General features: G+C 29.3%; 1 protein-coding gene and 1 long non-coding RNA gene across 3 annotated transcripts in view; one reads left to right on the top strand and one right to left on the bottom strand.

The window, feature by feature from the left end:
- Positions 1-26,912, bottom strand: part of LOC139427069 (uncharacterized) — a 60,090-nt gene that overhangs the window by 9,911 nt on the left and 23,267 nt on the right. Inside the window, exons 3-4 of one of the 2 annotated variants that reach the window (XR_011638231.1) lie at positions 22,450-22,600; positions 15,072-15,192 (exon numbers count right to left, since the gene is read on the bottom strand). This is a non-coding gene — a long non-coding RNA (uncharacterized LOC139427069). Of the gene's footprint in view, positions 1-15,071; positions 15,193-22,449; positions 22,601-26,912 lie in introns of those variants that run through there. The other variant, XR_011638232.2, reaches the window with a different exon arrangement.
- The window catches only part of LOC107447347 (uncharacterized), a 47,777-nt gene that overhangs the window by 13,329 nt on the left and 7,536 nt on the right, over positions 1-26,912 (top strand). The window contains exons 2-5 of the mRNA XM_016062228.4: positions 5,787-5,858; positions 14,895-15,098; positions 17,653-17,790; positions 22,458-22,633. Of these exons, the coding sequence (XP_015917714.1) occupies positions 5,787-5,858; positions 14,895-15,098; positions 17,653-17,790; positions 22,458-22,633 (590 nt within the window). The remainder of the gene's footprint in view (positions 1-5,786; positions 5,859-14,894; positions 15,099-17,652; positions 17,791-22,457; positions 22,634-26,912) is intronic.

The following is a 26,912-nucleotide window of genomic DNA, read 5'->3' as shown; positions in this document are numbered from 1 at the left end:
TAATAACTTAAAATACAGTTAACATGAGCACGATTGATTACAGAACAGTTATTTCGAGAAATTAAATAACCTCTTATACAGTCGAACTCGTTAACGTGAGCAAGCTTAACGGGAAGTTCTTTTAACGTGAACACGATTTCTGTAAATTATCTTTTAAAGTGAACAACCCGTAAACAAAATTTACTTTTAGTGTGAACAAAAAATTTATTTCCCCTCTGACAGGTAAGAAAACTGACCATCTCTAAGTGTAGGTTTTTTTAATACTTTGTAACAGTGTTGATAATTCTAAAATTACAGTAGTCAAATAAAGGAATTGTATGAGTTATAACTGTCGGTGGGGAATTATAACTGTCCACAGGAAATAAATGAGCCCTTTTGTACTTCAATTTAAATAGTTTTGTTTTACCTCATGGGAGTGCATGAAATTGAAGGTAATGAAGCATGTTTTCCTGAGAAATGACCACCTATATTGATCCTTAGTTTAATATGGATAGCGATTTCTCCCACACTCTCATAGGCAGTTATAAGAAATTAATATTACTGAATTACATTTCTACAGGTGCACATGTTTTCAGGACATGTGCGCGATATTATCCAAATTCTTCATGCATTGGATTTTAATAATAATTTAAAATCTGTCAGGCAGCCATTGAATCACACAAACCACCCAAATGTGAGTTTGGGACATGTTCGTGTGAAGCTAAAATTTTCTTAAATTTCACTAGCGAAAACTTAGGTTTACTTTCCTTTGATGGATGTTTAATAAGCAATCAAATAATTTTTTTAGATGCGGTTGATAAGTTGGAAGACTTTGGGAAATAATTTGTGAATAAGAATCCAAACAGTCCAATCCTCTCTACTATTACCAATTATATCCTTTTTAATTTGTGCAATAAATCATTTTACTCCTATGTAGTTAATTTTCTTAAATTTTTTATTTCCTTCCACGGAATTGAAAAAATAGAGCACCGAAATTACGCACACTTTTAGAATTTCATCTGAACAATAATATTATTTTCTTTCTTTATAACTTTTTTTTAAAGCAATTGGTTGTATTTATTATGAAATAAATGAAAATTATTGCTTTAATATAAAGCGCAAAATAGAAACATTAATCGAAATGAAATATATATTACTTTGAATATTCATAATAAAAATGTAATACGTAATATAATATATAATTCCATGCAAAAAATAACTTTTTGTAAATAAATATTTTTTTTATCATTTTATTTAATGATAGTCGACAAAATTTTGAATTATAAGTTATACAATATTTTGCATCATTTTAAAAAATGTAACTTTATGTAGCAAAATACAAAATTTGAGTGAAATGGGTCGAATAGTTCGTGAGAAATCGAATTTTTAAAAATAATCGCGTTTTTAAAATTCAACTTGTCAGAACTAATCGTTTGATTTCGCTCAAATTTTGTATTTTGCCATCTAAAATTTCACTCTTTAAAATGATGTCAAAACTGGATACTTAACAATAAATCAATTAATTTTTCGTCTATTTTTAAATATAATAAGAAAAATAATAAATATTTTCTATAAGTTATTTTTTCCATGTAATTATCTGTGGATAAAGGAATTTTATGATTGTTATGTTATGTTTGTAAAAAAATTTTCCAATTTTCTTAAGAAGTTTATGAGATATGACAAAATACGTAAAAAATAAAATTAACTTCAAGAGATCTAACTTTGGACAGTTCTTCTGATAAAACTATGGAGACGGCCAGATTACGGCCAACCCTGACCCCTTTCTGGGGTCAAAAATTCAAGCACGTTAATAAAAGGTGTGCTTATTCGGAGATAGTACGTTTCTATGTCTGATTTCGTAACTTAATTTTGTTAATTTGTTTTGTACCTTTAATTTTGTTAATGTTTTCATTCTCCTGTTTAATGAAATCATTATCTTTAATTTTCTAAATTTTATGAAGAAAATATCTTATTGAATGGAAATGTGGATTTTATTTGCAATCGGGGGAAATTTTGGATTAGCAGTTTCAAAAAGGCTATACTTAAATGAATATTTAAAGCTACTTAAACTACATATTGACACAATTTTCTTATTTTTTGTTCATTTTTCTTTCTTAATTTGATGGCTAGGAAGACTATAAAAGTGCAGAAATCAGTTATTTAGTCTATCTAGGAAATTTTCAAAGTCACTAAGAGCTATTTAAGTGCCGAAAATTGTTTCATTTCCTAAATTACCTAACGCGTAAAATAGCTAGGTAATTTGCAGATTGCCTAGCTATTTTATTAATCTGCAAATTACCCAGTTGGCACACGTAAGAATGAAAATTAGATTTTTTGCTGATACAACAGCTAGGTAACTGTACGCTTGAATTAACGTTACGTTATTTCTTCATATTTTTCGATAACTAAAGAATCAAGTTAATACAATCAAACACTCCACAAATTAGCAGATCGAATCTATCACTAATCAATTAAAAACTATAATACGGAAAGTTAAAGGGTTTAAAATATTATTACAGTAAAGAAAATTATCATAATATTATTTTTTTTATATCCAAAGAATCAAGTTGATACAATCAAACATTCAAAGAAATAGTCTGAAAACAAACTTTACATTACTCTAGTAAAATGAGGAAAACCCCTTATTATGTACTTAAACAGATCATCTTAGTTAATCTCTTGATTTACTAGGTAATGTGCGCATGCACTTTAGCAGTAACATACCTATTGTTTATTATCATAAAGATACCGTGAAATCACATCATGAACTACTTCTCTACAATCCATTTCTATTTATTGATTAAGCCTTTCCTATTAAATGAGTAAGGATATATGCACGTACAAAAATGCATGCCATACTTCCTGTTACCAAATCAAAAAGAAATGCTGCCCGAAAAAATACAATAACAGAGGTAATAGTTCTACTAACTGAAATTTCTTTCTGGAAACGTGGATTCTTCCGCAAATAGTTGCTTGGTTGCAGACGATAATGCGAAGAATCACCTATGCGTAATGTTTACCCTGGCAACAGTAACTTTAAATATTAACAAGTCGAATGCAGAGCAATGAGAAGAAATACGTGGTTAATATTTATGTTGCTCTTACTACGATTTATTACACTGAAATACACTGATTGCAGTCAATTTTCTCAATCTGAATCGAGGTTTAGATAGTAAATTATTGTAGTAAAGGTTTTATTAGGATAAAGACATTATGTGAAGTATAAATAAGAATAAAGAAACCATTGAAGATATCTGAGATACGTTATTTCAATTTTTTAACTGCTTAAATAAATTTAAAATGTTTAAAGATGTTATTTTTTAAATATAATTAAAATCGTTCTATGATTTTCTCGGATATTTCTAAAATTCATTAAAATATTTGTCTAAATCTTCCTCTTATTTTTAACTCAGTTGGTTCAGCAGAGATCATTGTTTAAAATCAAAAAAATAAGCACATTGGTTGTATTTTTAAAAGAAAAAGGTGTCCTAGGGTTAGTTTGTTTTTGTTTTTTAAGCAAGAGCCAAAAAAGTTTAAACCACTCCCAGAAATTAGTTAATGGGAAGCCATGGTTTAAATTTCGGAGAAGTATCCAGTGTCTGTCGTTGTTGACGTATGCCTGTTTAGGCAGAGGGGGTGCGATTGTTCTTGTTTTCCAGTGGCGAAATCTATGGCCAAGAATTCGACTTCTGCCACACCATACGTCACATCCGTTTATAGAGAGGATCCATTCATACATCCATTCATTCATCCACAGATCGTAATTTTGATCTGAATCAGAGAACGATCGCTCTCCAATCCAGTACCCCCAGAGGTATTGATTTGTTATGGGAACATGGAGGACTTTTATGACTCCACAGATTAGACTCCACACACCTCGGCCGCATGGTTTCGAACCCACGAACTCTTGGACATGGGCTCAGCGCCCTACCGACCAGACTATCCCAGCCTCTATCCAGTGTCTAATGGTATCTAAAGAAATCTCAGTGTCTAAAGAAAATATCTAATATCTAAAGAAATAAAATAATATTTTGAATATTTTACATGTACATTTGATTAGCGATCTATAATTAATCTATAATTATCTTGGACATGGGCCCAGCGCCCTACCGACCAGACTATCCCAGCCTCTATCCAGTGTCTAATGGTATCTAAAGAAATCTCAGTGTCTAAAGAAAATATCTAATATCTAAAGAAATAAAATAATATTTTGAATATTTTACATGTACATTTGATTAGCGATCTATAATTTATTTTCAAACTTAAATATTATTTCAAAAATAAATAATTTAAATCTTTCTTATTTTTTAATTCTTTTCGAAATTTTACGTTCAATGGTTAATTGAAATGAACACCACAGCAAATCAGTGCATTAATTCACTTATATTACAATAAGAATATTTTTTTATGGTTAGTTGCATACAAAATTAAAACAATTTCTTTATAAAATATCGGTCATGTAGAAAAAACATGCTAAAACTTTGAATAATTAATTAAAATGCTTGTTCTATGCAAATTTTAAATAAATCATAATTTTAAAAAAATTTTTAAAGCTCTATCTTTCATTTCTTGGCGTTAAAAAGAGAAATTTCCCGGAATTTAAATTATATACATGTAAACACAAATAAATCACCACTGTTTTTTTTCTTCTCTTCTTTTTGGATCATTACTCAATTTTTCTAAAATTAAACAAAGTAGGTGATGGACATTTAAGAACATGATTTAACATAAACTACTGACTAAAATTATTGTAACTGCGCTAATACATCTTAATCTGAAAACTTTGAATACCGACAATTGACCTAGCAGTACAAAACATAACAAATGAAATTATCAAATTTTAAACAAAATATGTAGTAGTATTAATACAGAATTGTCAAAATATGAATTTTTGATTAAACTCTTTTCATTAAAAAGGCAAAACAAATTGCTAAAGATTTTATTTCAATATTAAGTAAACTACGCATAATTTAATTCATAAGAAGTTCCCTCTGAACAATAAAACACAATACATATCAGATGTTTTAGAATTCCATTGCCATTTTGCAACACTACGAGTATTTCTTGTAAATATTGACTTTTGTATTAAGTACTCAAATTATTATATGTTATCTTATTATTATATGCCCCACTGTATTTCTGCCACTTACCCTCCACCCTCCGCCTTACCATATTTATTACAGACAAAAATACTGGGAAGTTCTATATATATATATATATATATATATATATATATATATATATATATATATATATATATATATATATATATATATATATATATATATATATATATATATAGGAATTTATTTTACTGCTTTAACATATCTTAATAACCCCATAAGTTTTGATTATTTTCGTAGCAACGATACGGTAATTATCACAGCATGATTAAAAACCTTTTTACTTTTCATTAATTGAGATAATGCTTTATTGAGTAATATTACATTTCGAAACAAGATAATGGTTACTACACAAATTTGAAATCATTAAAATATATTTAGAGAAACAATTTATTGGATTATGTGTCTTGCGAAGTCTCTGTCTAAAGAAGTAAACCATTTTAAGATTCAATGTCTTGGACATTTTAATACAAAAATTTAGAAACTTGTTCGATAGCAATAGCCGCTGCTCAGAAAAACTTAACTAGGTTCCTAACTGTAAGCGTTACTGTTAATGGATGGACAGACTACTTCCGGTTATTTTATCCTAATTTCAGAATAAAAATTGTAATAGTTTAGGTTCCAATTCATTATCAAATAAAGATTCGTTTTAATATTTTATTGACATTTGATTATATTTTTCAGTCCCTTCCCACCATGAGAGACACGCCTTCGATGGTGCAGAAACTTCTGGAGGAGGAGAGAGAAGCCGTGAAGGTACTTTTAAAATTTATGTAGTTTTAAAAAGCTTAAAATTAACTTTATTCAGCTTTATTAAATTTTCAAATATTTACATCTCACTTGGACTATGCTGAAGTAAAGGTATGATTTGTTTTGAGTAATATCTTACATGGTTTAATAGTATCTTTCACAATGGGTGATATATTCTGTGAGCGATTAGCAAGTACACTGAGTGCTGCCTACTGATGAGTATGGTAAGTTATAATCTAAATTTTTTTCATTAATAACTGGTTAAAGCTTAGCAACGAAAGGAAATTCGAGGATTCATCGGAGCAAAATGTTTTTATGATTTTTATTAATTTTTAGAATGTAGTTCTATATTGATTTCTATGCTCTTTTGTCTACGATTCTTGTAGTAAATGAAATTGGGGTAAGTCTGATTTTAAGATTCTTTTTTGTGAGCTTCAATTGATACTTTTTATTTTTAAACAGCCACATCTATTTTTTTTTGAATAAGTAGCAATAACTATTAATTTTGATAGGTTATTTCTTGTTTAATTTAATTAATACAAACCGTGATCTAATATTTTATGTTATTTCACTGGTTAGAAATAGTAGTTCATTGAATCTTAAAACTGAACAAATTTAATATTTATATTTAATAATGGTATTTATTTTTTATTTAAGGAATTTCGGGGTCTCAAGTTTTTAACATTTTTACACGCAATGCAATTTAAACGATGCTAAGAAAAGTTAATTTTTTTAATATTCAACTATAATGCACTTTTAAATGGCGACTAATATTAGACAATTATTTCAATAATTTATAATAAGTAAAATTTGAACAAAGTTTTATTTTTAAATTTTTATTTATTAGGCATTATAGTTCTAACTTTCTACAGTTTTCTATTATAAAGAAATTATATTAGCTTTTAATTTGTTTTTAAAATACGTATTAAATAATTAAATAGTATTTGTTTTTGCTTGGAAGCAATTCAACATATTTATTTAAAATACTTAATTTTGTTTTGTAAAAATGCATAACTTAACAAATCAAAATCTTTGTCTGAAGATGAAATAGTAAAAATGCTGTGCTTTTATTTTGTCAGTTTGTTTGTATTAGGATAATTGATTGCCTTTAAAATGAAGCAATATATAATTTACCAAAAAAACATTTATCATATAACTTCTTCCCCTTGTGTTGGATAGTGTTCAATTTAATGCTTTAAACATAGTCCAACTTTTAATGACTCAAAACATTTTTACCGGATAAAGCAATAGAAATTTTTAAATTTAACAAAAATGATTAACTCGTAGATAATGAAAAGATTTATTTTTTTAAAAAAATATTGTATCTCTTTCTAATTTTTTAAAAAGAACAAGCACAAATCACAATTTTATGTAATTGTGTCAAAAAATATGAAATTTGTAGGAATATGAAATATGAAAATATATAAAATGAAATTATATGAAAAAATCAAACAATATGAAATATGTATTTTCTCTATATGCCATGTAAGGGACATTTCAGACAAGGGAAATAATAACCTTGTGGACGAGACTCAATAAAATCTTGGATAGAAAAGTTTACAGTATTATCGGAATGAAATTGTTTTCCTATTAAAAAGTTATAAAAATTTTAAAAGACCTGTTAGTCAGGGGGACTAGGTATAGTGAGTATCTATCTTCCAATTTTTCTATTAAAAAGCTATCAAAGTTTTGTAACAACTGATACTCATGAGGGGGGGGGGGGGGCTGGGTCTAGTGAGTTCCAATTCTAACTTCTTTATTTTAGTTATAGTTATTTAAAATATTTGAGAGGTATAAAAATTTACATATCTTAAAATTGATCAATTTGCGGGACATTATGAATAAATTATGAAAAATGCTGTTTTTGTTTTTTGCATGAAATTTAATTGAATGGTTGGAGATTTTTTTTTAATTCTTGCAACTGATGTTAGTTATGTAAGGATATACGCAAAAATTAAATAACAAAATAACTAACCTTCGATTGGTGTCTTGAATGAACTATTAGGGCCATATTTTCTAAATTGTGCTGGAGGTTTCCATATTTTGAGTATCAAAATTCCAAACCCACCCACTTCAAATTATATTTATTTATAAAATGGTGATTTTTTAACTTATATTGACGACAGCACTAATTAATTTGAGTTTGTTAAAAGGCCTTTCAGGCAACAACGATTGGATCTGAGTAGATTACATTCAGTTCATTAAGTCAAAAGTTATTTTCTTTATGCTACGTTTACAATTTTGCAATTCGGAAATCAGCATATATTCTTAATTTCAATAAAATTACTTGCAATTTTGTTAAAATTATTAAAGAAATAGAAATTGTTTTGTTAAATTATGCATTTTGTCATGACAAAATTAAGTAATTGAAATTAATCAGGCAATAATTATTACAAATAAACTAGTAATATAAATGTTTGAAAGCTCAAAATCTATTTTTACTTCTTTATTCTCAAAAACTGCTTGATAGTTCTATTTTTTTTTAAAAAAAAGAAAGAAACAAACAAAAAAAAACGGTGTAATAATGGCACTTTTTATTCTTACTTTATATTTATCTGTCACCTGCATATTTTTTATCTCTAACTTTCACTGCATATATTTATCGCTTTTAGATTGCTTTAAAAAAGTCTGAATTTGTGTTTTAGTATTCAGTATATGTTATAAAGCTTGTATAAAAATGTAATACTGTTTTATTGATATATATGCATGTAATACGCTATTTTTTCTTGCAAAAAATCTGCAAAAAAATGTTGCTGATCATTGAAGAATATTATTAATTCTTATGGAGAAAAGAAATCTCCCCAATCTTTTTCTCAAAGCAGTTTTGCGCAGGGGTCGTAAAGTATTAATTTATCATTTTTCTTTATTTATTAACGGAGTATGTCAGCTACGTAAGCCAAAAGTAGCATAAGATTCACTCATTATCTTGTACTAAATCAGCAAAGAAGGTTGTTGTTCCTTGAAGAAAATTATTAATTCATCTCGAAAAAAAATCTCCCTATTCTTTTTCTCTTAGTTTTGAGTTGAAGTCGCAAACTATCATTTCTTATTTTTCTCTATCTATTAAAGCTACCAAAGCAAATCAACTACATGAGACTCATTTTCTTGTAACAAAACTGCAAAAGAAAGTTGATGATCATTGAAAAATATTACGAATCATCTCGAAAAAATAATCTTCCTACTCTTTTTTTCGAAGCAGTTCCGGGCAGGGATCGCATAGCATTCATTTCTCATTTTTTGTTTTATTTATTAAAACTAACTAAGCGAATCAGTTACATAAAACTAATTATCTCGTAAAAAATCTGCAACAGAAAGTTGATGATCATTGAAAAATATTATTAATTCATCTCGAAAACAATTATCCTCATTCTTTTTCTTTTAGCTGTATTGAGCAGAAGTCGTAAAGTATTCATTTCTCATTATTTATTAAGGCTACCTATGCAAATCAGTAACATATGACTCATTATCTTCTAAAAAATCTACAAAAAAAAGTTGATGATCATTGAAGAACATTATTAATTCATCTCGAAAAGAATTCTCCCTGTTCTTTTTCCTTCAGCAGTTTTGAGCAGGAGTCGCAAAGTATTCATCTCTCATTATTTATTGGGATGTCTAAGAAAATATGATATATAAGACTCACTATCTTGTAAAAAATCTGCAAAAGAATTCTGATGATTATTGAAGAATATTATGAATCATCTCGAAAAAATAATCTTCCCATTCTTTTTTTCTTTTTTTTTTCTAAGCATGTGTCGCAAAATATTCATTTCTCATTTTTCTTTATATATTTAGTGTGTATAACAGCTACTTAAGCTAAAAATAACAGAAGACTCACTCATTTTCTTGTAAAAATCCACATAAAAAAGTCACTGGTCATTGAAGAACGTTATTAATTAATCTCGAAAAAAATATTTCCTCATTTTTTGGGGGGGGGGTTTTTGTTTTGGTTTAGTTTTTTAAACAGCTTTGGGCAGAGGGTCGCCAAGTTTTCTTTTACCTTTTTTTTTTTACTTATTAGGGAATGTCACAGGATCGAAAATTTTGAGAAACACTGCTCTAAACATTCAAAGTGTGTGTTTGAATGTAAAGTTCTGTTTTAGTATTCCTAGCAAGATAGAAAAACATAAATATAAAATGTACTTTACCATGCTTAATTTGTCTCGCAGTGAACTGATAGTTAAGACACGGTTCCCAGCAGATCACTGAAGTCAAGCATGACTGGCTGCGGTCAGTGTGAGGGTGGGTGACCACTTGGACCAGTCTACGTAGGGACCGAGGGTGTGCGGTATTGGTCCTAGTTAAACTGTTCTATCGTAAAGTGCTCGACTTCGCGCGCCCAGATCATCCCAGACCATCACCAATTGTCCATTGTGCAGCTCTAGTGCAAAGTAAATGAGCTACAACAACTACAACAACCATATTTAGTTTGAAATAGTATTTTGTGCACAAAAATGAGGAGAATAAATTACATAAGGCTTGTTCAGATAAAATTTTTAAAACTATCACTGTCATCATTCAAATGTTAAGTTTAGTGTATCCATACTTTGCACTCTGCGTACATTTCGTGCAAGGGGTGTTCTGTAAACACCTCTCTTAAAATAAATTTTTATAATCTTTGTCAAAAATGAAGTTACAAAAAGTATACACATTAAGAGTTAGTGGTCAAGCGAGGAAAAAAGAAAAACGCTTTCGAAATCTGTCGAATCAATACTTTGGAAGGGGGAGGGGGAGAGAAATTTCAAAACAAGTTTAATTGCCTGAAAAAGCTTGGATTTGTGGTTATTAATCATTTTCTTCAAATTCTGTTTTTTCTGGCTGTTAAACAGATTTTAACGTTTCCACTTCCACTTAGTAATGATTCGTTAGATTTCGAAACAATTCCTTTTCGTCACTGAAATAATAATTGCAGTAATTGCTAATGTAAATACTTTTCTTTGGAATTTTTAAACGATGTAGTAAAGGATCTCAATGCAGAACACTATGTATAGTTCATAGAGCGCGATGCATTTACGACAAATAAATCTTCGTTTTCAAATATTTTAACATTAATAACTCCGGTGAACAATTTTTTTTCTGCTGTTTTTTTAACGGATCTTAGATATTTTCGCGTCTGTGATTTCAAATCTGCAATCGGTTTTCATCTCCAAGCTACAGGGTTTTTAATGACATTTTTAGTTCATCTTTTTGTCGAAATGTACAAGTTTAAAAATGGTTTATATAGAACAGGAGTCACCTAAATGTTGTACTGAGAAGAGCTAGGGCACATCATTAGGATTAAAATTGCTTAGGAACTCATCCGCGGAAATGTCGTCATACGCCGCTTCGGACGCTTCCCTTATTATAAACTGTTTTTTCATGTGCTTCTGAACAGATCGTAATAGGGAAGCGTTTCAAGCTGCCTACGACTATTTCTCCAGGCATGGGTTTACATGCATAATCATGATGATGTGCCTTAATTTCACTAGAAGTTTGTCGCAACATTTAGACGACCCCTGTTATATATTAACTGTTATATATAAAGTTTCATAAGAACCATGTGTGGGTTAGTTCCATTTTTAAACATTTAAAAGCAAAGCTAATTTCAAATTCGAAATCCCCTCACTGAAATTCGATAAAATCAAATATTTGTATAATTGCAACAAAAAATTTGTTCTCAACTGTAATTCTATTTCAGCTTAAAGGATAGAGCGCTGGCCTCCCAATAAGGTGTCTTTCTGCTCCCCTCTCACACTGACCACAATGCTGACGTAAAATATTCTCAGTGGTACGAGTATATGGATAATCGGTTAGTGTTCTTTTGCCGCTGTGCTGACCTCTCCATGTGTGGGTTAGTTCCATCAAAAAGTAATCAACGATGGCTAGTTTGTCCCAATGCTTAATTCAGAAGTTCCCCTGTCTTTTGGTTTGGGTTCAAAATTACAAGGCAATGGAGTTAAACACTAATAGTAGTTAACTGAAAAATGGGTTGGCCGTTCAACGCCAGTTTTAAAATGAAATATTTTTTTAATAAAATTGCATGACAACTCCTTAAAATTTTAATTTTAAGCTAAGACAAAAATAATTCTTGCCCAATAGAGTTATCTGACAAGAACAAAACATTCGATCTAATACCGCTACGTCAAAAGCAATAGCTTTTATTTTTATTATTATTAATGACTAAGCAAAAATGAGGTCAGGATGTTTGGCCCGCCCAATATATTAAATATTTTATGTAACTAAATCATTTTAAACCTTCTGAAACAATTGCGCAAGAAGGAAAATGATACTTAATTGTCAAAATAATGGAAAATAGATATAACAAGACTGTCCATCAGTGTAGAAACTCCCTGACCAATCGATAAAGGAAAGCATCTAATAAGCCCCTACCCGGAACTCTTTTTCAAATGGATTTCATTTTCTAATGGATACATGAAACTGGATCACTGGCCACGGTAATGACTCTCACCTGTGCCATCTGATTTATTTAGCCCCCCCCTCAATTAATTTTTTATTTATCATTTCTCAGGCTTCAAATGAAACATTTACACGATTTAGAAGAAGCTATTATGCCCGATAATATTTTTCAAGGAAATCTATTTTTAGCAAAATTGCATCTTTGCTTTTTGACGTCATAAGTTAGAGCGGTGCTGATTCGATTTGTGTTTAAGATGAATAAAGTATTTTATAATTATACTTTATTTTATGATCGGAGTTGAACAGCCCATCCATGTATTAGATGGGATGTTCAACACCGAAACAACGCCAAAGTTAGCCTTACTCTCGGAAAAAAAAGGGGGGTCAATCAATGTTCAGCTCTATAGTTTTGGAATTTTGAACCCAGCCCAGAAGACAAGAAGACACTTAGATCAATTTTCTTAAAACTAATAATTATTTACGTTAAATGGAGAGAAAACTACTTATGGTTAGCCGATGGCAAGGGGAGTTTAGCTCATAATATCCGTCTACGATTGATGATATTTACATTAGCGCTGTGATGAGCGTAACGACATGCTCTTCTGTTTAGCATTTTCTTAAATGAAAGAAAAATTATTTTTGATTTTTTTTTTTTAGTTTAGCTAACAAACGTTCAAAGAAAGAAAAGTTTGCATTATAATTGGGACCAACTACAGGCGACAGAAAAATCTCCAAAAAGTCGTTGAAGGCCGTTGATTTCTAAATTAGCTGCCAGGTGCAGTATACCAATCACCGGGATTCGAATCTGGGTCGTTTTATTGTATTGACTGGGCAAAATAAACATATTAGTCCATATATTATTTTTATTGTTTTGAATTAATCCTGATAATCGCATTTCGTTATTCTGAAACCTAAATTTCATAACCCTCTGACCGTGAATTTCATAATTTGACGGCCATGGTAAATACACCCTAGTTTCATAGTATTCATATAATCCCCATATTATTTTGATTATTTGGCATCAATCTGATAATCATGCTTCGTTATTCTGAAACTTGAATTTCGTAACCTTCTAATAGCAAATTTCATGCTTTAACGCACAAGATACATCTTTTTAGGATTTTATGCTGGTAATTTTTGCCTGTTGTTGTCGGCTGCCATTAACCCTTTCGCGACGACTGTCACAAATACGTGCCAGCATAAAACCGTATCAATCAGGGTAAAAAGATAAAACTGGAAATCAAAGTAATTCTTTAGCAGTTTATTTGTGGGTGGAGTTATAATTGTTTGATTTATTTAATTCGCCATTACTTTGTTCAAAATAAAACTATTTAGTTATACTTTGAATTAACATTGATTATATATATGATTTTTTATTTAATTGCAACTTGATTCTGATTTTGTACGAATGCTTTTCTGAATCACCCGTCCCCAAGGGGTTAAGGCAGAGGGTGTGCGACTCTTCTTGTTTTCCAGTGGAGCCATCTATGGCAAGAATTCGATTTCTGCCACACCCATACATCACACCCGTTTATAGGGTGGACTCATTCATACATCCATTCATTTGTACACAGATCGTAATTTTGACCTGAACCAGAGAACTATAAATCTCCAATTCAGTACCCCCAAAGGTTTTGATTTGTTACAAAAACATGGAGGACGTTGTGACCCGAAAGATTTAGCATGCACCTGTCACCATTAAGAGGAGTCTTCGGCTGTAATCGATCGTTCTCACAAACGTGTGTCCATCAGCGCCCTGCCAACCTGATTATCCCGGGCTAATTTTAGCCTCTACTTAAATTATGGAGCCTTAAAATGCAAAATCACCCTTTTTTGTGAAAATAAATATCGATATTTTTATAACGTATATTTTTAAATGCACGTAAAATTTGCATTTATAATAATTGACATCCTTTAATCTTGCCATTTCAAAAAAATAAATAATAGTTTTATTTTTCTTACACCAACTAAAATAACCAAAATTATAATTATTTAATTAAATTTTTTGGTTCGTGAAATTCTGTAATAACTATTCAAATGAAAAATTTAAGTATTGAAACTTAAACTTAGTTGTGACATTCCAAAGAGCACTAAACATTGTTCTTAGCGTTACTTATGAATGAAGTGAATTCTTTTTAAGGGAGAATTTAAAAATTTAATAATCATATTTAAAGAATTACCCCGTATTTCCTTTTTTAAATAAAAACCATAGTATAATATACACGTTTTTCAAAATCACTATAGCTATATTGAGGAAGATGGGGTTAAAAACAACACAGCTATTGTATTTAACGGGTGAAATATAATGATGTTTTAAATAATCACCTTTAATGATCATCATTTTATTTTCTCCAGGCAAGAAATTTTAAAGTTTTTAATCGCAAATTCCTCTTTAATGATTAATAAAATTTTAATATATTTTTTTTATATTTCCTTGTTTTAATATTGCGTTGTGGCGCCTAATGTGTATGTTTTTTTGACCTAAGTTTTGTTATAACTTGATTTTGGCATTATTAGAGAATTCTAAGGAATACATGTTAAGAGTTGTTATTGCGAAACACCCTATATATTTATTTCTGATTTGTAGCAAACTGTTCTAGAAAATAAATTAAAGTTCAATGTACTCATTTTAAAAACATTTGTTGATAGTCTGCCCTTCAAGCTGTGGATGAACAAATGCATTTAAAGAAAAAGGAAGTGGAAGAAGTTCACAGAAAATTGATGAAGGAAGAGCCCATTAAAGAGTCGTTCCGAGCAGCATTCAGCATGGATTTTTCTAAAAGCACCATTAATCGGAATAACAGAGTGTCCAGTAGTTATACTCCAGTCTTTAATCTTCCCGTGAAAATCCAGGTAATATTAGGTTGAAAAGAAAGTTCTTAAGAAGTTCCGATAGATAAACATCAAAGTGGTAACATTTTATTTCAATTTTCAAAGAAACTTCCATCTAAGACAAAAGAAATTGAGAAAAATAACAAAATTATATTTACTACTCTTAAACGATACTTTGTTTCAACGTTATCCAGTTATAAGTTCTTTAAAAACATTATTGAAAAAGAAATATAATTTTAATTTTGAACTAATATTTGCTAACATTGCAATCAGAGCTTGAGGTCTTTCTTTTCAACCATATCTCTGTTATCTTTTTGTATTTTGTAATAGTTCTTCTTGTATAGTGCTTGTATTTTGCAATCATATGGTTTATTTGCTTATTTATATAGATCAGGTATTTCTGATTTATAAGAGTCAAATTTATAAGAACTGTAATCAAAACATCCGCTTAGTATTAGAGGGTACAACGTAAGCAAGTTCATACCCAGGACATTTATGGAGGGCTGGGTTTTACTACCTTTATCAGAATTGACTAAATTTCATTATGTCATACAAAACTTTGGAGAGAGGGGTATCAGTTTAGGCGCTGTCCACGTTGTCTAGCCAGAGTTAAAATTATGTTGCATTCCTAACATGGCCATTAAAAGATAGAGCCCTAAAAAATGGGACTACGTGCTTGGCCATGGCAGGGTGATGTGTGCGTCAAACAAATCTAAAAAGCAAGTATTAATTTACTAATCTTGTAAAAAGCGCACATTTTAACATCTAGTACACTAAAATATTTTTTTTTTTTTTTTTTTTTTTTTTTTTTTTTTGCAAATTTATTGAAATGAATAACAAAGTTATATCTAAGTTATCAAAAGTCAGATCCTAGACTTTAAAAGATTGTTAGAAGAAATTGTATGGCCATAGACCCGAAATAATTAATAATTGTCAGCGCCATCTGTTGACGAACTTCGTAATTAATTTTGAAAGTTTGTGCAAACATTTCGGAGACTTCCGTTAGTATAATTCGATAATAACTTGTAAATGTGTATTGCATATGTGTAAATCTTGTCTAAGTGTCAACTTGATTAAAATCCTATATGGGCAAAATGCGCGAAATTCATTATTTGCTTAGAGTCTATGGCCTCTTCTTCTGCATTGTTCTTATATTTTGCTCATTAATATTTTTAATTAAGTTGGCATGCTTTACAAACTTTTATCGAGATTCTTTGAAGCCCATTTTTTGTAAGATTTGTGTAGAACACTTAAATTTAAAAACTGAATTAATCCAAACTATTTAAGTCAAATATTTTCATCTTTAACATCTTTTCTAGCTGTAAGGTAAAACTAGTTTAAAATGACCATTTTTAAATTTAAAACTATAATTATTCAATTATTATTGGAATCCTTATCTGAATTGAATATATCTTTTTAAAAAAATTTACGAGATTATAGACAAGGTATAAATAAGGACTGAGAACATCAGCATCCATCGAGAAATACAATTCAAATCTAGAAATAAAAAAATTATCGTCCTTCTTGGTCAGAATTCTCCGTCTCATTTTCTTTTCTTTGATGGTTTTCTGAAGCTTAAGGTTTATTCCAACAAGCCTATGACCACCTATACTTTGAAAGATGAAATTGAATGTCGTATCAATGATATTAAGTCACATTTATGTAAAAAGGTCAAGGAAAATTTCGACAAAAGAGAGCTAATGAGACAGTAATCCCATTATTATCTGATATCATGCTCCATGCATATATCTACTGCATGTCTTACATATCAGTAAGAAATTCTCATTTTTTTAATAATAATAAAAATCACAGTGTTTTCTATCAAAATCACTTTTTGAGTAAATTTTGGACATCCCATGCAGAATTTAAACAGATTAATCAGCGTCCTAAAATATTTCAACTTGTACTCCCATACAATGTTCTATAACAGTGGTTACCAAGTGGCGGCCCACGGGCCACATCCAGCCCGCGAAGCCTTTTTGTGGCCCACGAACTAAAATATATTAGTTGTAATTTTTTTGCGAACAATTTTCGTAGAAAATCTTTATGGGTCAAAAATACTTCTCTTTCGTTAAAAAAAAAACTAATTTTTTCGTTTCTGTGAAATTTAACGTAACAACGGTGCAAAAAATTTATTTCTCAGGTAAAAATCTACTTCTTATTTTAATTTGTAATTCAATACTTTTGTTTTGTAAAACTTGATAAAAGTCTAACGGTAATATTTAGTGTTCCTTCAATCATAAAAGAGTCAAAAATCTACTTCTTATTTTAATTTGTAATTCAATACTTTTGCTTTGTACAACTTGATAAAAGTCTGACAGTAATATTTGGTGTTCCTTCAATCATAAAAGAGTCCTATATAAATTTTAATAAAGTTGCGGTCCTCCATTTCACTAGTGCTTTTAATTGCGGCCTCCGGCCTCATGTAAGTGGGAAACCCCTGTTCTACATGTATGAAAATCCCCAATTTTTACCCCAATTTGTGTTTTACACCATATACTCTATGCGCAAGTAACATGATGTACTTCAAGAAATATTTGTACTTATGTATAAATAACTGAATGTATCATTGTAGCAAAAACCAGTTTTTCTTGAAGCCATTTATGAAGAAGATCAGGAATCTGGAGCTCTTTCTAGTCTTAAAAATGAAAAAAGATCAGAAAGACTAACAAGAAACAGTAGTGCTATGCCAAGCCGGATTCAAACGGCCAAAGTAAGATGAAGCTAGTTGTGATTTTATATTAATATTTATAAAAAAAATTAAAACATTATAATATGAAACATCAATATATTAATATATTGTTATAAATATATCAAATGAAATATCTAAAATCTGTAAAATGTATTTAAAGTGAAAATTATTTTGCTTTTATTTTATTGAAAGTGTTACATTTATACTTAAAATGTAATTGAAATAATTTAGATTTAGAGTAATGGATTTAGTAAAATGTGACTTTTACTTTGTGTTATGATTGTGTAAAGATTCTTAAACTGTTGTTATTGTGATAAATTGTTTTATAAATTGTGTGAATGTGCAATCTGTTCTTAAACTTGAATGTCATGTGTTGCATTTTTTTTTGTAATTCAAATGCTAATTTAAACAAATAGAAGACTAAATTATGTAAAATATATACCATTTGACTAAAAAAAACTGAAAAATAACTCATTTTCCACCAATGGAAAATTTAAAAAATTTGTTTTAAACATTAAACATCAAATGTTGATTAAAAAAATTATTGTCAAATTTAAACAAGATAAAATTAAGGAGTAAAAATACGCAAAATAATTTTCAGCTGCTAGAAACCGCTACACTTTTTTTTAAACTTTTTACTTAGTATGTATGATTTATTTTCATGGCAGATTTATGAAAAGAATTTAATGTTTAATGTAACTATTTAAATCACAACGAAAATAATGTAAAAAAATCATTATTTAATAAAATTTACTCTCTCATTAATTGTATGTCCTATCAATTTAGAAAATGAATCAATAACCATTTACGACACTTCTTGTAACTCGATGAGTTATTTTTTTTTCTGATTCCAACAACCCCTCCATTTTCCAACATTCGACAAGCTGCCTGTTTTATGTTTAAATAATAACAATAATATAATAAATGTTTTCTGGAATGTTTTGCAGTAAAAGCTTGAGTAAAAGTCCGCTATTACGATAATTTTCCAAATCATCATCAAAGCGTTAGCATTTAAGATACAAAAATTGCACACTTGTAACAACTTAAAAATTGCCAACCTTTTAACCTGTAACCGTAACCTCTGGTTACGAAAACTTTTTGCTGAAGGGAAAACATTTTTTTGTTGTTTATGTATGCAATATTATGCGGAAAGGGGCAATCAGGGAAACAAATACTTATTTCTGGTATCAATATATATAAAGTGAAAACGAACATCATTTCACCTTATTTTCTTGTTACAATTTTAATACTTCATGTTTATAAAGTAAAGGTTTGAGCAACATCTAGCTTTCTTTCTAGAAGCCGGCCACCCATTTCTTAAGAATGCTATCTAACAAACCCCTTTATTTCCCTTCTGAACAACTCATTATTGAAATCAGCATTAATTGCTAGAAATTCTTCAAAAACTGTTATCGCTCTTCATTTTATCTTTTAGTCTTTTTTATTGATATTTTGATACTAAATATGTGTGTTAACTTTTAACGACTATGCAATTTGCTATTGTGTAATCTGCTAAATTTATGCAATTTGCTAAAAAAAAAATTTTATAATTACAGATTAAGTGTTGCACATTAATATTCTGTTTCCTCTGGTAATCAATCAAACAGGTTTTGATATTTTCTTAACCTAGCCTAGCCTTTCTCAGTCATGATTTGTAAAGTTTTGGCGTTATTTTTCTTACAATAATGCTCAAAACCTTTTTACGATGACCAATTTTTTTTCCATACCTGCCAACTTTCCATACTTGTTTTTATTCTTGTATTTAAAGTAGTGGTAAAATTTCAACATTCATACTTAATTCTTATTTTAACAACATTCATTTAAATAGATTTTGACTACCATTACATTTATATGTTTCAAACATAATAATGGCAGACCTGCTAATTTTTTTATTGTGTTCCTAGTGTTTGCTAAATGTTCATTGAATGTTTGCTTAAAAGTTCAATTAGTTAAATTTCAATAAGTATTTCATTACCTCTAGGAAAACACTTTTTAGAAGAGAGTAAATGCTGGCAGGTATGTAAAATGTAAATGAGAGTCAAATTTTGTGAAATGAATCTATATTATCAATATGATATAGGATTGAAAAATAAAATCTCAAACATTTTATAGATCCCTTACAAAAAACGTTATTAATAAACTGTGATTTTTATAGATTTTGTTTGTTTCTGTAAATCTAAATAAATTTCAATTTTTGCAGATTGTTAATGAATTTATAAGCTTTTTAAAAAAAGTTATCAAGCTTTTTAAAAAGAATTGTAAAAGAAGGATCCTTTTTTAATAAATAGATTGAGACATTTTAGTAATTTTTTTATTCCCGTAAAATCACAGATAAAAAATTTTCAGAATATTAATAATAGCTATTGATAAGTGAATTTGCTATTTAATCAACCCTAGTTTTACTTAATCATTTACAAAGCTGCTGTGATTACTTTTAACAAACATAAACTTTACCTGATTGCAAACTTCCTTTGCTTCAAAAATAAGCAAATATGAAATAACTGTTGACATGTTTCAAGCGCTTCAAAAATAGGCTCCCATTTTCAAGACTTGCCAGACGTGAAAGTAAATAAGTTGAAATAGAAAACAAAAAGTGGTAAGCGAAAAGGGGGAAATAAAGGTGAGAAACAAAACTAGAAAACCCCAGAAGCCGAGAGAGGAAGGAAAAAAATGAAAAACAGAAAATCTCAGTGACCGAGATGCATATCAGGGGGAAATGCATTTCCACGCGGATCTAACATGGCATCTTATTAATTACTAACGACTTTTTTAGTTTTGAGAATATTTAAATTAGATTTTTTCCATAAGCTGACTAATGTGGATTAACTAAAAATTTATAGAAAAATAAATTTTGTTTTTCTGCGCACACTCAGAGCTATTACTTCAGTTACTCAAATCTTGCAAAATTTTCAATACATTTTTTTTTTATAAAGTTTTTACATAACATTGTTGAGAGGAAATTTGAAACACTCTGTAATTTTCGTTATATTTTTTTTAATAACTTTATCTTTTTTGACTAAACAGCGTGAAAAAAATAATTTTTCTTTTTAAAGAAACATCTACATATTCGGGAATTCACGCATTAAAAAAAGGGTTTAGAGTTCTATAGAGTAATACTCTCAACTTTCTCTTCATACTTTTTTGAAGCGACAGTTTCACTTCGAAAAATTTTGGACTTATATTTTCAAATGTCATTATATTTAAATCAACTTTCAAATGTCATTAATAAAAACGATTTTTGATGAGGGAAAAAGACTTTTAAGTGTTTTAAAACTATTTATGACCAGTTTGTTTGAGAAGAACGATATTTCAGTTATCTATAAATTAATAATCGATGCTCTATCTCATTTTTTCTTCTTTATTTCTCAAAAAACATTTTATTTTGTTGCTTAAACTAAGTTTAAAAGAACATGAGTATGAATGAATGTTATTCCTAGTTATTACTTTTTTATAGTTAAATTTTTAGCTTAGAGAATCAGATGTTACTGTTCATTTTTTTTTAATTAACCGAAAGTGTCATTCATATGAACTTTCTACTGCTAAATTCTTTTTTACTGCTTAAAAATAATACAGTATCTGTTAGATTTTGCCATTAATGTTGGAAATGAGCATTCCAATATATACAAATCTCACTAAAAAATACCAATATTTATTTAAAGCCCTTTTAAAATAAATTGAAATGTACTTTTGGGAGAAATTTTTTTTAATTTTTTTTAGACAACCCTAAAAGACATTACTTTCATTTTAATTCTGAAATATATAATATTTCATTATTAAAAGTTTCCTAATCTCCGTAAATTCCTATAAAGTAAGAAAAAAATTTGCATACATATGGGCAAAAAATTGGACAGAAAGAAAAAATTTCAGCTCCCTAAACTCTTAAAAAATGGGTCCCTTTTTTTTTCTCAATTATCATGAAGTGAAGTATATCAACAAGAGAAAAATTAAGGTAACCACTTGAAGCAAAATTTTAAAAAAAATCTTCGTTTCTGATTATTAATCTCATTGTGGGGCGAGAGTAGATATCGACAATGTCAAGCGTCATCCATGAAAAGATACCCCAACATCAAATCGAGTTAACATGTCTAATATACTAGTGAATTGGAATTCTATTTTTGTAGTGGTAGATACGCTACAGTACTCCCCCACCAGAATTTTATCTGTGATAGAATTCTATGAACGGATACCACTAGTTGATTCATTGCTGTTTTGTGAGAAGACGGGAGAGCTGAATTAAAATCGCCGTACTTTTAAATGCTGATAGTGAGAGTTGTATTAAGTTCACGGTGCTGGTCGCTCATGCGTTGCCATTAGCAGTAGAGTGTATAGATGCCGATGTAGTGTGTAATCGAGACTGGATAGCAACAGCGCGAGGAAGGGACAAATGTCGCAGTCACAAGTAGCAAGTCAACTGCTCAATGGGGACCATCCATCGAAGTTGTCAAAGTGGGAGTTTCTGTCAAGATAGGCGTGTTCACACCTCGTCCGAAGGTCACTAATGTGGGGTGAGAGTAGATATCGACAATGTCAACAGCCATCGATGAAAAGGTACCCCAACTTAGAATCTAGTTAACATGTCTTATATACTAGTGAATTGGAATTGTATTTTTGTAGTGGTAGATGCATTTTTACAAATTTGTGATGAATTAACATAAAATATAAAATTAAAGTATTAATTACCTCTATAGTCTAGATGTTCGATAAAAGTAACTTCAGCTCGACCCCGAATGCCTGAAGTCCTTCCACCCATAGATACAACTTGGAGTAATGTACCAACGGATGGAACTTATACAGGACCATTGAGTTATAGGTGGCAGAGAGTTGCTGATAACTATATAGACAGTGATCTTCGAGTTAGAAGCAGGTAATTTTATATCGCATGAAAATATGATTTTTTTTTAGTGGACAATGGACGCTCAGAGTCAGAAAAATTCTTCACAAATCCAATATTTGGCTGAGATATTAAAAAATTCACATTTTACTGAGTATGTGCAACCAATAATGTTCAAATCAGAGTTTTCCTTATCGAGCTAAAAGAAAGTTTGAAATTGTAAAGATCTATATATTAGTATGCAGTTCTCGTTGACTAAGTTGTTTTTCCTCGTAATGGAATATTTCAGTATTCTCTCAAATTCAAAAAGCTCCTTGCTCATTAGTTTTTGTTTTATTGCTATGAAATTTCATTGTTATGAACATAAATAATTGAGATGTGCTTTTCGAAGAAATTTTTCGTGAAGAAATAAAAAAATTCCCTTAGGAATGTCATAACGTTACACGGCTACCATAGCCACTTAAATTTATTTAAGTACCTATAAACAACGTATTTAGGTAAAAATTTAATTTAAAGAATAGAATGGTTTACAAGGAACCTTTTAATTATTAACAATTAAAGACCGTACTTTCAACTATAACTTTAAAACTAAATAATACTTCTTTCGAAAACTTTGTACACAGACTAATTTGCTAATAATAATTAAATAAAATTTGAAAGAGATAAAATAAAAATGGCACTTTCTTGTTTTGAGCGTCCATTGTTCCCTTAAGAAGGAACAGCACAGTAGAAGTCTGCAAAAAAAGAAAGATTTTTTTAATAAATTTTCCAACGATTGGGATTAACTTAACAATTTTTTTTATCTTATAAAACACATTTTGATTTTTCTTTGATCATGTTACAAAGACAAAAATTTGAAAAATTGAAAATAATTAATTGAAATTTAATTTGGTTTTGATTTTTTAAGCTACATAAATGTAGCTTTCATTGCAGGTAGGATTTAAAAAAAAAATTCGCAAAATCGCTATGTTATGAAAAACGTTTAAGGCATAAAATAAGTTTCATTTTTACAAAACCATTCAACCCAGTTAAAAACTCCCTGCGCGCAAAGAAAACTGCATTTATTCTGAAGATTGCGTCAAACTTTGAAGTAAATCGGGTGAAAATTGTGCTAGTTAGAGATATAGCAAGTAAGAGAAGCATAGTTTCGAGTAAATTGCGTATAATCTTTTATGATCAATAATCCATTTAAGTATATGAAAAAATTTGCTACTAATTATAATGCATCAATACCAGGTCAATAAGAGGCTTCTTATCCATTGTTTTTATAAGACTCAAAAACAATTCTAGCTATTTTTCTTGTCGACCTACCCTCATGTAACGCCGCATATGTTTTTAGAGTAACAACCGAAATTCTGCGGTCATTGCTTTGAGCATATTCTTTGGCTGTTAGGCCTAAATTTATTTCGAATCGCTCCATAACTGTTAATAAACTTTTTTTTTGTAGTCTTCATTAAAAATTATTGCATCTAAATAAGTTGCAATTTCAACTATTTACATTGAAAGTACCATTAATTCTTTCTCAGACATAAATTAATCAAATTATTTCAATAAAATAGTAAAAATAATTGCATTTCACTAAAATGCTTTGATAGAAGTGAGTAAATCTATTAATCAACTGAGTGCACAAGTTCACATGATCAGGCATGCCACAGCGTGTGCTATGTCGCTTTAGGTGCATTATGCTGTAACTTTTACATTTTTGCGAAAATCAATTCAATATTTTCATGTAATAATCTCAAAAAGAAAAACTATCGAAAAATATATTAAAAAAATTTCTTCAGTTTTTGAAAATTTTACTGTGATGTTCCCCCTTAAAGCAATTGTTATTCAATAATTGCTTTATGTTTCGAATGGTTCATATAATGCATAATTGTCTTCATAGATTTGATTCATATTTTAATGAAATTCTTATGAATCCTTTCAGGAAAAAGCAGAAATTTCACTTCTGAATGTTTCTTTTTCTAACAATTCTTGAATAAAGAGTAAATTCAGAAAATTGGTAAACAAATCTTTAATTGATTTGCTTAATAAATTTTTACCTAATCATATGAATCTACGTAATCGTATTCGAGTCAGAAGACGGCAATTTTATCTTACATGAAAACCTGTTTTTTTTAAAGCAATTGTTATTCAATAATGGAGGCTCTTATGTTTAAGACGAAGAAAAATGGGGAAATATGACAGCGGGCTCGCTCTATTTCAATTACAGCTCTTTGGTTTATAGTCATATTTATAAATTTTATGAACTTTAATTTTTGTTATAAATATTATGTGACAGAAATTCCTGCCTTTTCAGAGAATGATTCACCTAGTTAATTAGAGAATATTAATAAATCATATTAAAAAATCATACATCAAATTTAAATACTGTCCAATTCATCTTACTGACCGTAGTTGCATTCCATCTTTCATTCTTTTGCTTTATAGAACAGATATAGAAAGAAACTGTAGAACTTTCTTGTTTGATTACTTATTTCTTGAAACATATTGGTATTCTTGAAAACAGTGACGCTTACTTTGTAATCTGAAACAAGTTTGAAATGAATTTCTCATTGGAAAAAATTACAAAAAATTCGAAAAATATCCTCTATTATGTTAATTATTTATATACTCTTAACGTAGCATTGTTTGAACTGAAATTTGCTTCTTATAACTTTTAGGTTTATATTTCTTCTCATTAATGAGTATTTTTGAAACATTTGAAGCTTACTTTGTAATCTGAAACAAGTTTCAACTGATTCCTCATTGGAAAAAGTTACAAAAAATTCGCAAAGTGTTCTCCTTAATTTTCATATGTATGCTCTTGACATATAATTGTTTGGAGTAAGCAAATCCTTTTTAAAACTTTTGATTGCTTTTTTCTTGGCACATATGGGCCTTTCTGGTAAACTTGAAGCTAACTTTGAAATCGGAAACAAGTTTCAAATTAAGTCCTGATTGCAAAAAATTATAAGAAATTTGCAAAATGTCTTCCTTTATTTTTATATGTACGCTCATAGCGTAGCATTGTTTCGACTAAAAATTTTGAGTACTTATTTCTTAGCATATATAGGTATTTTTGCAAAAAATTGTAGCTCACTCTATAAACTGAAACAAGTTTAAAATTATTTCCTAACTGCAAAATATTTTTTTAAGAAAAATCACAAATTACCCTTTATTACGTTAAGTATACATATATTTTATTTTACTTTTATAACCGTCGTTGAACGGCTGACGTAATTTTTTGGGTTTACGACTACTAATGTCCAACGCCGTAGCCTTGTAATTTCGAACTCAATCCAGAAGGCAAGGGAACTCTTGGATCAAGTATTGGTTGAAATTTGCCTTCGTGAAGGACTTTTTGATAGAACTCACCAGCATTTGCGTTACATATAAAGGAAAACCAAGAAAACCTCCCACGGTTAACCTGACGGCAAGGGGACGCTAACCCCTGATCCGTCTACCACTGAGGATATTTTACATCAGCACTGTGGTCGGTGTGAGCCGTATGAGGAATTCGTATCGACCAGCCGCGGCTGGGATTCGCACCCGGTTCACCTCACTGGATAGCTAACACTCTATACCTTGAGCTATAAGTATACATATATGCTCTTAACATGAGTAACTAAATCATTCGTAAAAATTTTCTGTACTTATTTCTAGAAAAATATTAGTATTTTTTCGGAAAATGTCGCTTACTTTGTAATGTGAAACAAGCTTAAAATGAGTTATTCATTACAAAAAATCGCAATTTATCCTCCATTATGTTAACTATATTAATGCTCTTAACGAAGCATGGTTTGGACTAAGCAAATGCTTCTTAAAACTTTTGGATAATCATTTCTTCGCATCTATGTGCATTTTTGAAAAATTTGACACTTACTTTGTAATCTGCAACAAGTTTAAAATGAATTCCTCATTTCCAAAATTTATAAAAAAAATTCGCAAAGTGTCCTCCAATATGTTAACTATAAATATACTCTTAAGGGTATTGTTAGGAGTTAACAAATCTTTCTTCAAAATTTTCAGTACTTCTTTCTTGAAACATATGGATATTTTTGAAGGAATTGACAATCACTTTGTAATCTCAAATAAGTTTCAATTGATTTTCCCATATCAAAAAAAAATTTTAAAAATTCGAAAAGTAAACTCCATTTTGCTCTTCACATAACATGGTTTGGACTAAACAAATGCTTCTTAAAAATATGGAGAATTTATTTCCTCCTTACTATTGGTATTTGTGAAAAATTTAATACTTACTTTTTATCTGAAACAATAATCAGATGAATTTCTCATTCCAAAGAATTATAAAAAAAAATTCGCTAAAGTG

The sequence above is a fragment of the Parasteatoda tepidariorum genome, chromosome 11 (assembly GCF_982258835.1).
Source record: "Parasteatoda tepidariorum strain Cologne lab strain chromosome 11, Ptep-v5.0, whole genome shotgun sequence".
Classification (NCBI taxonomy): domain Eukaryota; kingdom Metazoa; phylum Arthropoda; class Arachnida; order Araneae; family Theridiidae; genus Parasteatoda; species Parasteatoda tepidariorum.
This window is presented reverse-complemented; position numbering and strand designations above follow the sequence as displayed.